We start from the raw sequence: 15,710 nt of genomic DNA on the forward strand, positions 1-15,710 counted from the left end.
CATTTTATAATTAAGTGCCACAATGTATTTTCCACACAATTTTATGAAAAAAAATGGTGGTGGTTTTATAATAAAAACACTTTGTAAACTCTCAATTCAAGAATTGCCCAGATAATTAAACTGAATCCTTTGCTGTCAGTTGAGACAGGACCCTCTCATACAGTGCAGTATGTCCATTAAAGTCTATGGACTACCTTGCATGGTCGTTCTACATGGACATCACAGAGGGTAAAGTTTTTTTTTACGGTGATGTCACATGAGCAGAATTGCATTTTATGTAGGAATTAACTACAAATACAGTGCCATAAAACAGAATGAATTGGATAATAGTGTAGGATGTGCTGCACTTCATGCCATGGTCCAGCATAAGATAACAGCAAAACTGTTAAAGAACATTTTAAAAAGGCAATTTCACAGATGCAGTAGGACATTATGACTCCTGCACCAAGCCACTTTTTGAAACAGAAATAAGTAAAGGGGTGGTAACAATACAACTACTCATAACTGTAAAAAACTGAGAACATTAAACTTAAAAAGTCAAGTAATTTTACAAAATTGAACATACACTCTCAACTTTGGCAGTCAATATTTTTAAGGCAAATTAACCAGAATATTCATCTTAGGGCACTGTGAGTTATGAAATCTAAGGATTATTATGCAATTTGGTCTTAAAAATGTGATTTTGCAGTCCTTGTGCATGCAAAGGAACATTTCTAATAAGAATGTGCTAGGACTGTGGCAGACGTCATAGGGAAGGGAACCAGAAAAGCTACAATGATACTTTTGGCTCAGAATTTTAACAATGAATGTTATAATAGTTCTTTAGACAAAGCTCCATAGAAAAATAGCAAAACTGTGATCTTTGTTTCTGTCACAAAACAGATGGCAACAAATGATCTCTTATCCAGGAAGGAAAGAAAACAAAAACAGGTTTAAAAGAAGTTTAGCAAGGGAGTTACGATACTAGTTCTGCAATGGGATGGCTGGAAGGATGTGGGAGAAAAAATAGACTACTTACTTAAAAAAAAAAAAAAAAAAAAAAAAAAAAACCTCTGAAGAGATGTAGATCGGGTTCACATACTATTTGTCTTTCTGAATTTCTACAAACTTCATCTCTCACACTGGCTAGTACCATTTAATAAGAATGGGGTCGGGGTTAACTGGGTCACGGAGTATCACAGCACGATCATTACATCATTTCTTTCACAAGACATCTGTAGCTACACTGATTATATGACCTCAAATAGAAGGAGAGGGAAGACTGCCTATATCACGTATACCACATTACAAGGAACGTTCCTCATTTTGAGTCTTAAAAAGTTAATGTTCCATAAAAGGATCTGTCACACATTTAGTCTTGAGAATTTTTTAGCCGACATCCACAGTAAATATTAGATCATATTAATTCAAAACTGATCCGCTGTGGCAACCCCTAACGGGAGCAGCCGGAAGAAGAAGATTAATTCGAAGGATCTTTTTATTACGAGTATAAAATAGCATATTTTAGCCATTCTGTGAGCATTCTAGCTAAAGTTATTAGCAAACTAGTAGTAAATACTCCACATTTTGCCCATCTGTTCCACATTCTGAGAGGTAGTGTTCCACATTTTGGAGATGGAAAGTTGAGAGATATGAGAAAAGGCAGCAAAGCAAAGTGCAACTTATGGAAGAGCAAATCAACACAAAAAATTCTCTCTTCACAACATATCATCTATAGTTCTACTCTAAAATAATCTTTTTATAAGCAAAATACTAGCATATTTTTCAAGTTTCAACTGCAGGCTTCAACTCTTACAGAGACAAAACACCAAAATAAAATATAAAAACTAATGTTTATCAAAACTTAATTTGATGTTTCTTGATCGTTTTATCTAAATCTGCACATTAGAACAGTAAAATGTCCATGTATTAAATATTTTGATATTTACCTTTTCTGAGAACAATGAAGTTTTTGCTGGTGACCTGCATACAATGAAAAAAAAAAGTTTTAGTAATTTAATCAGAACAGTTCAGACATCAGGCATCTAAACAATAAAATACAACACAATAAAATAAAACCAAGCTTTTTTTCCACATTTTGACATTACTATATTAATCACCATACATCAAACCGATGAGAGAACTTCTGGTTAGTAATCAGTGCTAACCACAATAATGCAAATAAACCCCCCACTCTCAGTTCTCTGTTACTGAAAGTCCGAAGGAAAAGACTTCCTACAGTGTACCTAAATAAGAAATGCACATGTAGCTTCTATTGTAGTGCCATGACAGAAGCCAAATGGAAGGCAAGTCATTCTGATGAGAGGAGATAATGAAATATTACCACACAATGGATGTAGCTTGCATAAGAAAATAAATACATGGAAAAATGTTTTACAGTGTCATCTTTAATGAGGGTACTTAACTTCCTGCCAAGTTATTCAAACAAGCCATTCTAAAGGTTAGGCAAGCTAAGACTACTGCTATTTATTTACTCATACTTTGGTTACCAAGGTAGAGCACTAAAGATAAAATGCACAGAGTCTATCTTACAGACAGCACTGAAACTATAAAACTTAGTGACTTTTGTGGACAGTACTTTCAATAACTAGTGTGTCGCTCTCTACAAACAAATTTATTGCCTCCCTTTTCAAGCACTAAAGAGTGCTCACATCACAAACTGAATAGGGGTGTACAGGATAATCCTGGTGTAAATTTGTGTCTACCCAACTAGTCATAAAGACTATCCTTAAAAGGTAACTGTAGTCCTTTTCCCAGCAAAGGTTAGCAGATTACACAGGTTAGGAATACCTTGATTTAGAAACCTAACCCTCCAGCAAGTCTTGTTTAACTAGTGGTGCACATTTAGGTTCTTATTGCAGGTGTCTGTACAGCTACTGGTTTTGCATAATAACAGAGGTCAGATAGGACTGGATCTTGCATGGCTCTAAAAGCTACAGGACACTTAACCTTTAGGCTACTGAGCAAAAGGAAAGGTGTGCTAATGTAGTGGGGTAGTTGAAGGATGCAAGACCTTTAATTTTCTTAGTTAGAAATCTTTGGGGCCTTTCCAACTGAGCTATATGCTTGGATTTATACATAACAAAAAGGCAATGTATTCAATAATGGGTCTGATAAGGAAAGGGTACAGTGGTTGGATGACTTCTTTGGATCTTGAAGACATTCCCTTGAAAATTAACTGGACCAGGTAGAAGGATTTCTTGATCAAGGTAGAAACAAAGAATGAATGACAGAGAGTTATCCATAAAGCACCAAGATCACTTACAACCATATCCGCCTGAAGAGCAGTACAATTCCAAATGTATGAGACAGGAGCAACCTTTCTGCCAAACACTTCTGTTCTGCAACTTTTTCATTTAATTTGATAGTATTTTTGATACACCATATGCAGGCATATTCCAGCTCTATAACTGTGTAAGTGTCCAGTTTACAGTCACCAGCAAAACCTGCCCAACCACACTTCTGGGATATTGGCTTGGATGTCTTCAAAATGAATGCCAAAAACGTGATAGGGCCAAGAACGGACACCTGTGGCATTCCACAAGTTATAACTTTATATTCTGGAAGGGAACCAGCAACTTTCATAACTTGGGATATGATAGAGAGAGTCCATTTGCAATATGGCAGACAATGTAGAGATTTACATTAAGCTTGTATAATTTTTCGATAATACCAGCACGGACGACAGTGTCAAAAGCCTTGGCTAGGTCAAGATAAGCAGTGTGCACAGAATGACCACTGTCCACAGTCCTTGTAACTTTTTCAAAGAAGCTTCCTAGATTCAGGATCTAGGGCCTGCCCTTGCTAAAATACAAACTGAGTGGGATCCAGACCAGTTAAGTTGTCTATGTCTGCACAAATAAGTCCTGCTAGATGTTCCACGATTTTGCACACAAGGTTGATGAAGCTATAATTACCAAGGTCTGTAGAGAGGCCACCCTTGTGTAGGGGATCATAATGGCTGCTCTCCAGGCACCAGGAACAAACGCTGTAGACAAGCTGAGGTTGAACAGTTGAAGTACAGGTACAGATAGCGAATACTTGGCACTAATGAAAATGTAGCCTCAATTCTTGCCCAGTCCCATGGAAGTATTACTTGACAGGGATTCTTTGCTCCAAGGTGATTTCAGGGGAAAACTAAATTCTCAGGTATAGTAAGGGCAATAATGTAGGTAAGAGGGGTAAAATGAGAAGTTATGTACTTACCATAACATTCCCTGTTAGTTGTCTTCTTCTCGCCTTCTTTCTTGCTGGATGGGTTCAGAGCTGATCCTCGGCTCCGACTCGGCCAATACTAAAGCTTGAGAGCTAATGCACCGGCTCGAGGCTCCCCTACATCCAACAATGCTAGGCGGTAACTACTCAGATCTCGTTTGATAGTTAAAATCAAGCAGTTCTGGTCTCCACAGTATGGAGAAGAGAGAAAAGGAACCCACCTCTATATAAACCTGTATGTAAGCTACCACAAACATAAAAGGGAGAATAGAGGTGGTAAAACATGTGGGAAGGAAACCCCAATGGAAGATCCCAAAAATTCCTATCAGTCTGTCCAGGCTAGGGGTAAGGAGGGTGGGACGCAAGAAAGAAGACGAGAAGAAGACAACTAACATGGAACGTTATGATAGGTACATAACTTCTCAATGTTAAGTTGTCAATCTCGCCTTCATTCTTGCTGGATGGGACCGCGTCCCTAGCACCTTACCCCGGGTGGCTTATCGGAACAGACTCTTGAGAACAGTGGAACCAAAGTTGGCACGGTTTCTGGAGGCCATATCCAATTTATAATGCGAGACAAAGGTATGAGGAGAAGCCCACATGGCTGCTGCACAAATGGAATCTATTGGTAGCCTGTCCTGAAAAGCTACAGATGTAGCTAATGCCCTGGTTGAATGAGCTCTAGGTCTTGAAGGCAGTTTTTGATGTCTGATTTCATAGATGAAGGTAATTATAGAGGTAAGCCATCTTGAAAGGGACACTTTAGAAACTGGAAGGCCCAATTTCCCTTCCGCATAAGACAGGAAGAGCTGGTCAGATTTCCTGAACTGTTTAGTCCTGTCTAAATAATATCGAAGTTGGCGATGAACATCTAGAAAATGTAACTTTTGTTCCGACCTGTTGGAATAATCAGGGAAGACGACGGGGAGATCGATAGTCTGATTTAGGTTTGCCTCAGAGGAAATCTTAGGCAAGAAGGACGGATTAGTCCGAAGGGACACCCTGTCTTTATGGAAAACTAAGTAAGGAGGACTACTGCAAAGAGCATGAAGTTCAGATGCCCTTCTAGCTGATGTTATGGCTACTAGAAAAAGTGTTTTCCATGAGAGCAACTTAAGAGGGCATGAAACCGCAGGTTCGAAGGGGGGAAGAATCAAGGATGCTAGGACCAAATTCAAGTCCCACTGAGGTGGGGGATCTTTGATTGGGGGCTTGAGCAAAAAGACACCTCTTAGAAAGGCTTTGTAGAGTTTATGGGACATGATACTGGAGTCCGAGACACTTACATGAAAGTTAGATATAGCAGCTAGTTGTACTCTAATAGTAGATGAGAAAGAGCCTAAATGAAAGAGCTCTGCCAGGAAGTCTAAGATAGACTGGATAGGTGCAGTGAAGGGGTCTATATTTTTTGATGCTGCCCAGAAGGAAAAACGCTTCCACTTACTATTGTAGATCCTTCTGGTAGAAGACTTGTGAGAGGCTATCAGGATGTTATGGACTGAATGAGAGATTAAGGGAAGCCTGGCTAGGGTAGGAATCGGAGAAACCACGCTGTGAGGTTGAGAGATTGGAGGGAGTGGTGCAGCTGGCCCGACTGGTGGGTCAAAAGATCTGGCACTGGGTCCAGATGCCAAGGCAAGACAACTAACATGGAACGTTATGGTAGGTACATAACTTCTCAATGTTAAGTTGTCAATCTCGCCTTCAGAGATAATGATGCAGGAACGGAAACCATATCTGTCAAGGCCAGTAAGGGGCAATGAGGATCATAGTGACTCTTGAGGCGATAGCTTTCTGAATTAATTGAGAAATCAGTGGAAAGGGGGGGAAAGCATACAGAAGTCCCCGGGGCCAATCGTGGACTAGAGCGTCTCTGGTGGGTTGGCCTGGTAAAGGGAAGAGGGTGAAGAAGTCGTGACACTTGCTGTTTTGGGGAGTAGCAAAAAGATCGCAGCAAGGCCGGACCCATCTTCTAAAGATTTCTTCCAGTACTGATTTTTTTTTTTTTTTTTTTTTTTTTTTTTTTAGAGACCACTCGTGAGGCATGAGAATAGCCCTGCTCAGCTTGTCCGCAATCAAGTTTGACTTCCCGGGAATGTGCATTGCTATCAGAAAACGCTGAGAAGAGATCGCCCACTGCCAAAGTCTGAGTGCCTCTCGACATAAGGGGTAGGACTTGGTTCCGCCCTGTTTGTTGATGTACCACACTACAGACATGTTGTCCGTCTGAATTGCAATAGTCCCTGTGGGAAGAGAGTCCTGAAGGGCTTGCAACGCTAAAAGCACTGCTCTCATCTCTAAGACATTTATGTGCAAGTGGCACTCGAAAGATTGCCACGTGCCCTGGACTGTCCTGCCCTGATAATGCTCCCCCCACCCGATCAGTGAGGCGTCCGTTGTCACCGTGGCGATTGGGGGTGGAGGGATGAAGGGTCTGCCCTGGAGAACTTGAGGTGATGTCATCCACCAAGACAGGTGATTCTTGCAAGACTGGGTTAGCAGGATGATGTGAGACATCGGGAGCTGTTGGAAGGACCATTGAGAAAACAGCATCCACTAGAGGATCCGCATGTGAAAACGAGCTAAGGGGAGGAGTGTAATAGTAGCCACCATTAGTCCTAATACCTTCAAGACTACCCTGGCTTTGATCTTGTTACACTTAAGCAGAAGGTAAACTTGTTTGCGGATATCTGATACTCTTTGCTCTGTTAGTCTGGCGGAAAGATGAACTGTGTCTAAGGTGGCGCCTATAAAGGTAATAGATTGACAAGGCGACAAGGCAGATTTTTCGAAATTTATTGAAATGCCTAGAGCTTGGCAAGTTTGGATGGTGAAGTCTCTGGATAGAAGTTGACGTCTGGTGGTGGCGGTAAGGAGCCAGTCGTCCAAATATGGAAAAGTACAGTTTTGTACCTACCATAAATGTAGATGTCCGATATGTTATGACTGCAGATGCATACCTATGGGTTGTCCTGCCTCAGGCAGCCCTTAGGGTCGGCTGGATTCCAAAGTCTGGGTCTGGCCTCGGCTGATGTCGCACTTTCCCCGACGTCAGAGCTTCTGGGGTATAAAGGCATCAGCCGACGCCATTTTCCTCAGTGTTTCTTGCCCCAGATGCCAGGTGCCCTCTAGGAAGGCTAAATTTGGATAAATGTTGAAAATTCCAAACAGTAGCAAACAATATATACAGATATACATACAAACAAATACACCATAATAGATTCCCCCAGCTAGCTGAAAGAGAGGTAAGCACCCTAGGAATACCACAGAGGGGAAGGAGGGTGGGTAATCCTGACTGCAGATGCATACCTATCGGACATCTACATTTATGGTAGGTACAAAACTGTACTATGTCCTTCAAGGATGCATCTGCAGTCATAACATATGGGTAGAATACCATAGCCAAACTGGGGGAGGAGGTACTAAGATAAGGATGGTGTAGTTAAGATCCCCTGTAGAACTGCAGTTGCAAAACCTGCTTGGGATCTGGAGTATAAAGGTAGATTGTAATGCTTGGCAAATGTATGCACGGAGCTCCAAGTAGCAGCATCTAAAATGTCCTTGGTAGCCACCCTCGTAGGAAAGCTGTAGTGGTGGCTGTGGCTCTTGTGGAGTGAGGCCTGATATTTTCAGGAGTTGTCTTTCCATGAAAAGAGTAGCAGAAACGAATGCAATTTCCTATCCATTTTGAAATGGTCTGTTTGGAAATTGCTTTTCCTTGCACTGCAGTTGCATATGCTACAAAAAGTTGGTCAGTTTTTCTGCTGGTTTTAGTTCTGTCCAGATAGTAGCGCAGTTGTCTGTGTACATCCAAGGTGTGCAATAGTTTTTCCCCCTTGTTCTGTGGGTTAGGAAAGAACGTAGGCAAATGAATAGCTTGGTTCAAGGATACCCTGGATACCACCTTTGGCATGAAAGTAGGATTGGTTCTCAGAGACACTCTATCCTGGTAAAAAATAAGGAAAGGCTGCACTGCCATTAGTGCCTGTAACTCGGATACTCTTCTTGCTGAAGTAATTGCTAGAAGGAAAGCAGTTTTCCAAGATAAGAACTGCAAGTCTGCTGTTGCTGCTGGTTCAAAAGGGGGTAGTGTTAATTTTTCCAGCACAAAATTGAGATCCCATGCAGGTAGAGAGGGTTTCCTTGGAGGTTTTACATTTTTGATCCCTCTTAAAAATTGTCTGAGGAGAGGGTGAGAGAAGATAGGAGGATCCATGTTGTACTCTGCTGAAATTGCTGAAGCATGAATCTTAATGGAAGAATAGGACAGGCCATTGTGGAATAGTTCTGCTAAGTATTCTAGGATGTGTGCTAGGTTTGCCAGTGTGACATTTGTACCCTTTGATGCGCTCCAAATGAGGAATCTCTTCCATTTAGCTGAGTATGTCTTCCTTGTGGAGGGTCTGCGAGCCTCCAGGATAATGCCCTTGACCCTCTGAGATAAGACAGTTTGGTTTTGTTTTAAGCAATTTTCCAGGCAGTCAGCTGCAGTGTTTTCAAGCTTGGATGCAGGGTTTTGAAGTTGTTCTGCGTTAGAAGTAGAGGCCATAGGGGTAGAGGCCATGAGGTCGTCCGAGACATGCTTCTCAGTAGTGGATACCAATGCTGCCTTGGCCAGTCTGGAGCTATTAGCATCACCTTTGGCTGTTCCTCCCTGATCTTCAGTAGAACTTTGTACATCAATGGGAGAGGTGGAAAAGCATACACTGTTAGGGCATTCCAGCTGAAAGAGAGGGAGTCCACCCTCCAGGCTTGTGGGTGGTATACTCTTGAGCAGAATTTCTTCAGTTGGTGGTTGAGTGGGGAGGTGAACAGGTCTATCTCTGGCATTCCCCATTTGTTTGTTATGATTTTGAAGATGTCTGGATGCAGCATCCATTCGTGAGCATCCGTGGTAGTTCTGCTTAAGCTGTCTGCTAGTGAATTCTCTTTTCCTGGTACGAATTTGGCCTGCAGTTGGATGTTGAGATTCAGGCTTAGGTTCCACAGATCCATTGCCATCCGGCATAGAGGGTAGGAATGCGTGCCTCCCTGTTTGTTTATGTACCACATGACTGTGGTATTGTCTGTCCTTATCAGCAGATGTCCTTGCTGGAGGAATGATTTGAATGCCTCGATTGCATGCTTCACTGCCAGCATCTCCTTTAGGTTTATGTGCAAATTCAGCTGGTCTTGAGACCATAGGCCTTGGATACACTTGTCTTCCATGTGTGCTCCCCATCCTAGGTCTGAGGCGTCCGTGGTGATGGTCTGCCTTGGTTGTGGTTTGTTGAAAGGCAACCCTCTGTTGGACTGGCAGGCTTGAGCCCACCACAGGAATTCCTTTTTCCGGCATGGAATGATTGGAATCATGGTTTCTAGACTGTGTCTGTGTTGAGACCATACATTCCTTAGGTACCATTGTAATTTCCTCATATGCAGCCTGGCATGTGGGATCAAGATTATGCAGGATGCCATGTAACCCAGGGCCTGCAGGACTTTCCTTGCAGTAAGCTGAGTTTGTCTTGTCAAAGCCATGAAGTAGACTGGGAGTTGCTTTTGTTTTTCTTCTGTGAGAAAAGCCATCTGAGTTGTTGTGTCCAGATCCGCACCCAAAAATGTTATCCTTTGGGATGGCACTAGTCTTGACTTCTGGATGTTGACTGTGTATCCCAAGGCCTGTAACAGGTGTATGACATAGGCCAAATCCTTTATTAGTTTTGTCTTGTTGTCCGCTTGTATTAGGCAGTTGTCCAGGTATGGGTAGATTTGAATTCCCTGAAGCCTGCAATGTGCAATTACTGATGCCAGACATTTTGTGAATACTCTGGTCGCAGTAGATAAGCCAAAGGGCAATGCTGAGAATTGATAATGCTCTGATCCTGCAAGAAATCTGAGGTGTCTTCTGCAATCTGGTCGTATAGGGATGTGCAAGTATGCCTCCTTGAGATCTAGAGTCACCAGCCAAGACTCCTTGCCCAACATGGGAAGACGTTGCTGTAGGGTCAGCATCTTGAATTTTGGCACAATGAGATAGGTGTTTAGTGCGGACAAGTCGAGAATAGGCCTCCATTGGGTTTCTTTTCTTGGTACAAGGAATAGTCTGGAGTAAAATCCTTGGCCTTGTTCCATAGATGGTACCCTTTCTATTGCTTTCATCTGAAGTAAATTGTTGATTTGTCTTAAAGCCTCTGGCTTCTGGTTTGGTGGAAGGTTTGGCATTCCATTCCTTCTTGGTAAAGTGTGGAAGTGAAACCTGTATCCTTTGTCTATTGTTTGCAATGTCCATTTGTCTTTTGTAATGCAATGCCAGTTTTTCGAGAATAGAGCCAACTTTCCGCCCAAGGGTGCTTCCAGTTGTTCCCTGGTAGGCGGAATCAGAGTCAAGTCATTGTGTCTGTCCTGTGGAAGTGGTTGTAGGTCGCAGTTGTGGCAGTACTCCTCTGGTTGGCAGGTTGCCACTGACGACCCCGGTAGGCACCCTTTGATTGACCTCTGCCTCTTGTGCGTCTATTCCTGCTCCTCTGTGCTCCGGAGGTGTCTGGAAAGGACCAATTCTTTGAAGGCCAGTTTCTGCTGAACCTCGGAGGTTGGACCTGCAGAAAATCCTTTACTGTTTGCACAGATTTTGCTTTTTCTTCCACTTTCTTTAGAATCTCCTGTGCAGGGGAGCCAAATAAACTGTGTTTCTCCATTGGAGCATCTAGGAGTTTAGCCTTGACATGGTCTGGTAAGGATTGCTCTTTTAGCCAGGCATGCCTTCGAATTACTGCCCCAGTCATAGCTGATCTAAATGAAGCCTCCAGTGCATCATAGCCACATTTTAAGAAATGATTACTGACCTGCTGAGAGTTGTGTACCAAATCCTGAAGGGACTTACGGTCTAAAGGTTCAGGTGAAGAAAGCTTTTTATTCAGCTGATCTAACAAATATTCCTGGTACTGTATCATATGGAATTGACAGTTTAATGCCCTGGCAGAAAGAGTAGCAGATGTATAAACCTTTTTTCCCCATCTCTCTAATGCTCTTGACTCTCTTTCAGAGGGTAGGGGTTTTTTGGCAGTGGCAGCTGCAACACCTTTTGGGCCCTGAGAAATAGTTTCTGGGTCTGCAGCATGGGCTTTATACAAGTGGAAGTGAGAATCCGGGACCCTGTAATATCTGTCAGGTTTGGCAGGGGCCGGGGGAAGAGAATCAGGGGCAGGACTGACATCATTATATGCATCATCAACTAAAGTTAGCACAGGTGGTATGGCTAAAGGCCTATGCTGTGGCAAGTGTAAAAAGGTCCTTAGTCTTTTTCTAGAATCAGAGAAATCCTGACCCTGCCATTGAAAGTGTTCCCTCATTGAGTGCAAAGTCTCCCCAAAGGAAAATTCTTCTGGAGGGGAGGCAGAAGGAATAGTCTTCTGCATCTGAATCCTCATAAGGTGAATATGGCCCTTCCTGATGGTCTGATAAATCAGATCCATCCGAGGAGTAATCAGAGGAGAGAGGTTCAGGGGGTTCAGTCCTAGGCCTTTTGTCAGGTGGAGGTTGGGAGGCCCTGTCTGGGTGAGGTTGGGAACCCCTAATCAGAGATATAAGGTCCTCAGCAAGGCTGAGAATCTGAGAACTTGAGGAAGGCCTCTGAGAAGTAGATTTTGCAGGTAAAGCTTTTGAAATTTTAGCTGCTTTAGCCCTGGAGAAAGCCTTAATAGACATAGAAGCAGGGGGCCTAGCTGCCCCACGTGCAGGAGTAGAAATGTCCAATGGAATGGTGTCGGACAAATCTTGTGCTTGCTTCTTGGTAGGGATTTCTGTAGCTGACTCAGCCGGGGCCTCTGGCCTCGGTTGTCTGAGTATGATTTGTGAAGTAAGAACCGAGGACTTGGTTCGACGCGAAAACCGAGACACTGCGTAGGCCTAACCGTGGTTTCAGCCAAAACCGCGGGCATGAGTGTCGGTCCTTTTCCTTGCGTTTTGGCTAAATGTGTAGTCGGAGTCTCCGATGGCATTTTATATGCAAAAGCGGGTCCAAAAAGCTCTTCTGCAAACTCCGACCGACGTCCAAGAGTCTGTCGGTTGAAGGAGGCACAGGCTAAACAAGCTGATACGTCGTGGTCTGGGCCTAAGCAAGGAAGGCAGTAAGAATGGAAATCCTTATGAGGTATTTGTTTCCCACAAGTTAAACAATTATTTACTTTGTCTGACATCGGCTGAGGCAAGAAAGAGTCCCCAACGGGGTACTTAGCTTTTTTAGAAGTCTTCGGTAGCTGAAATCTCTGGATCTGACCGACCGGCACTTGCGAACAGCTTCTGCTTCGGGCACCGCGCGGCAAGAAAGACTGAGGAAAATGGTGTCAGCTGATGCCTTTATACACCAGAAGCTCTGACATCGGGGAAAGTGCGACATCAGCCGAGGCCAGACCCAGACTTTGGAATCCGGCTGACCGAAGGGCTGCCTGAGGCAGGACAACCCATATGTTATGACTGCAGATGCATCCTTGAAGGACATCACCTGGAATCCCTGACGTCTCAAGTGAGCCGCGACCACTGCCATACATTTGGTGAACATTCGGGGGGCTGTAGTGAGACCAAAGGGCAGGGCTCTGAACTGGTAGTGACCGGCTCCCAGCCTGAAGCAGAGAAACCTCCTGGAGCGTCAGTGCATTTTGATATGGTAGTATTGGTCTCCAGTCCCGTTTTTTTTTTGGTACCAAAAAGAATTTGGAGTAGATTCTGGATCCTTGCTGGTCTGCTGGGACTGGCTGGATAGCTCTTTTTGACAGCAGCTTTGATATTTCTAACGCTGCTTGTTCCCTTAGACTGGGTGGAACTTCTGGAAGGGATCCTTTGGGTTGGGATGGGATGTGAATAAAGGGGATTTTGTAACCCTCGGACATAATAGACTGTACCCATTTGTCTTGAGTGAGGGAAAGCCAGACTTCTGGGTACAGTGATAATCTTCCCCCGACTGCCTCCGAAGGTGGACAGCCGGGCAGCTCCTCAGGGATGCTGAAAGGGTTTATCAAAGAAAGTCTCTCTACTACCCTGGTTTTGCGGACCACCTCTGCCCCTAGGGCGGCATCTATTGTGGTTCCCCCCTCTGCCTCTAGAGGGGAATCGACTTTGTGCATCAGATGAGACTCCTTGTGGTTTGGGGAACCACATTTCCCCCCCCCTCTGACCTTTGGGATAAGGTCTAGAAGGGGTAGAAAAACGGACTCCCACGGCAGAGAGAGTCTTACCTTCCTGCTCGCACCTAGTCAATGTATCCTTCACCTGAGGTCCAAACAACGTTGAGCCATCAAAGGGGGAACTGGTGAAGGATGCCTTGAAAGGGTCCGCAAAATTGCACAGCCGCATCCAGGCATGGCGACGTAAAGCTACACCTGTGCCTGCGGCCCTACTCACCCCATCAGCCGCATATGAGATAAGCCGCATGGAGGAGTTGAAAATCGAATTCAGGGTTGCCAACTGGGAGTTAATTTTGTCTTGGAACCCCTCAGCTGTTGGATCCTGCATAGCCTCACCCATATCCTTGAGTATCCTTGACTGCATGGCAAAGGTCGCCGAGGAAAATATCCGCTTACCGTACCTGTCCATGGTCCTAGACTCCTAGTTAGGAGGATGGACGGGTACCGAAGGATCGGCTAATTCCTTCTTAGTGGGTGCGGCCACCACCATGGCATCAACAGAGACACCTATGGATAAGAACGGTTTCTCTTTTGGGGCAGTAATAAATTTTGACTGCCTCCTTGGGGTAGGTTCCATCGAATCAGGGGCTGTCCAAGCCTTCCTTGCCACCACTTCCATGAGGGGGTCAAAGGGAGCAGACACCCAGGAGGTGGAAGGGCGAGAGCCAAACGCCTCAAGGTACACCGACTCGTCCTCTGAAGGGTTAAGGGTGGGCCAGTTCCCCCTCTGTTTAAGGATTTCAAGGATGTCAGCAAAAGAGACATCCTCAGAGGGGGACCGAGGGGAACCTTCAGATTCCTCCAAGTCGGTGTCGGAGGTGACAGACTCAGGGGAGTCAATGTGCTTCCTCTTGCACTGTCTCTTCCGAGGGGGTTCCCCTGCCGGATCAGGAGAAGCCTCGGAAGAAGAGGATATTCCCAATGGGGAAACCTGAGGGGCTGGCTCTCTACGGTCTGGTACGAGGGGGTGGGTAGAAACCACCACAGGCACTGAAGAGGGAGGAGCTGATGGAGCCGATTGTGGGGTAGACACGGGGTCTAGCACGCTCCGCATGACCTCAAAGGCACCCCAATCAGCCAAGGCCGAAGGTCCCTGCTCCGAGGAGACAAGGACCCCCCCGGCACCGACAGGGACGACTCAGAGGCCGATGTCGGAGCCGAACTCACCAGCGCCGGTGCTCCGAGAGAGAGCGGGTCGGACAGGGGTCCGATGCCACTTGCCCCCTCGGAGCCGACGAGGGAAGCCCGGCGCCGAGATCCCTCCAAAGAGGAAATCAGAGCAGACGACGGAGCCGAAAGGAAGGGTATCGGCTCCAACGCACCGACAGCCACAGCTCCGACGAGCCCCGGCTTCGAGGAGGAGGAACAGAAGCAGGGATGGGAATAGCCGCTGACTGTTGAGTAGGGCTATGCAGCATTTGGGCCAGTGCCTCGGACTTAAGAAGTCTACTCACCACCCTTTGTAAGTCATGGTCGGACAGCCTGGAGGACCAAGAGGAATGGGACCTATGGCTCCACTCAGACAGAAGAGGGGATCCCGGGGTCGAGTGGATGAAGCCAATGGAAGGGGGCCTCGACCTCTTCTTTGAAGGTGGCTGCGATAAGACTATCGGAGCCGACTGAGTCTTAGCAACCTCGGCTCGGTAACGGTTTGAGTTTTCGAAACATCGACTCCAGCCGGAGCCGATGTCGAAGCAGCCTTGATGCTCCCAGCAGACGGCTCAGAAGCTGGAGCCAACGGCCTGGAAGTCTTTGAAGGCTTCCCCGACGCAGACTGGGTCAAGGGGCCTTCAGGCTTTAATAAGCCTCGAACAATAAGTTTGTTTTTGCGTTCCTGCAGGACTCTTGGGCTGAATGCATGGCAAACAGCACAGGAGTCCTGCAGGTGCAAAGGTCCCAGGCAATAGACACAAGAAGTGGGACTGTCTGTCAGAGACATTTTCTGACAGCATGAGTCACACTTCTTGAAGCCTGAGACCTTGGAGTCTTTAGACATCCTAAACAACTGTATCAAAGGACACAGACACAACACACAGACACACCCTTTAACCAAAAGAAAAAACCCAATCACACTTAAAAGACAAGTTAAAAAAAGGGGAGTGGGCCAAAGGCCTAGAAGTTAAAAGGGAATAAAGGGAGATAAAAGCGAGGGAGATCCGATTTGAACTAAAGTGGATACCCTGTACTATAAACTAAACTAAACTAAAAAGGATAGGGGTAGATATGAAGTTTTTAACTAGAAAAAACTCACTAACCTGCCAGAGCCGGTAGAAGAAAGCACCTCGCAGCTAAGCAGCAAACGAGATCTAAGTAGTTACCGCCTAGCATTGTGGGATA

At 45.1% G+C, this 15,710-nt stretch overlaps 1 protein-coding gene across 1 annotated transcript in view; it reads right to left on the minus strand.

Annotated features, from left to right (window-relative positions):
• The window catches only part of WDR44 (WD repeat domain 44), a 1,972,396-nt gene that overhangs the window by 1,750,435 nt on the left and 206,251 nt on the right, over nt 1–15,710 (minus strand). The window contains 1 exon segment of the mRNA XM_044057470.1: nt 1,929–1,962. Within this exon segment, the coding sequence (XP_043913405.1) occupies nt 1,929–1,962 (34 nt within the window).

This window comes from Protopterus annectens, chromosome 15.part0 (assembly GCF_019279795.1).
Source record: "Protopterus annectens isolate FY-2018-M chromosome 15.part0, PAN1.0, whole genome shotgun sequence".
Classification (NCBI taxonomy): Eukaryota; Metazoa; Chordata; order Ceratodontiformes; family Protopteridae; genus Protopterus; species Protopterus annectens.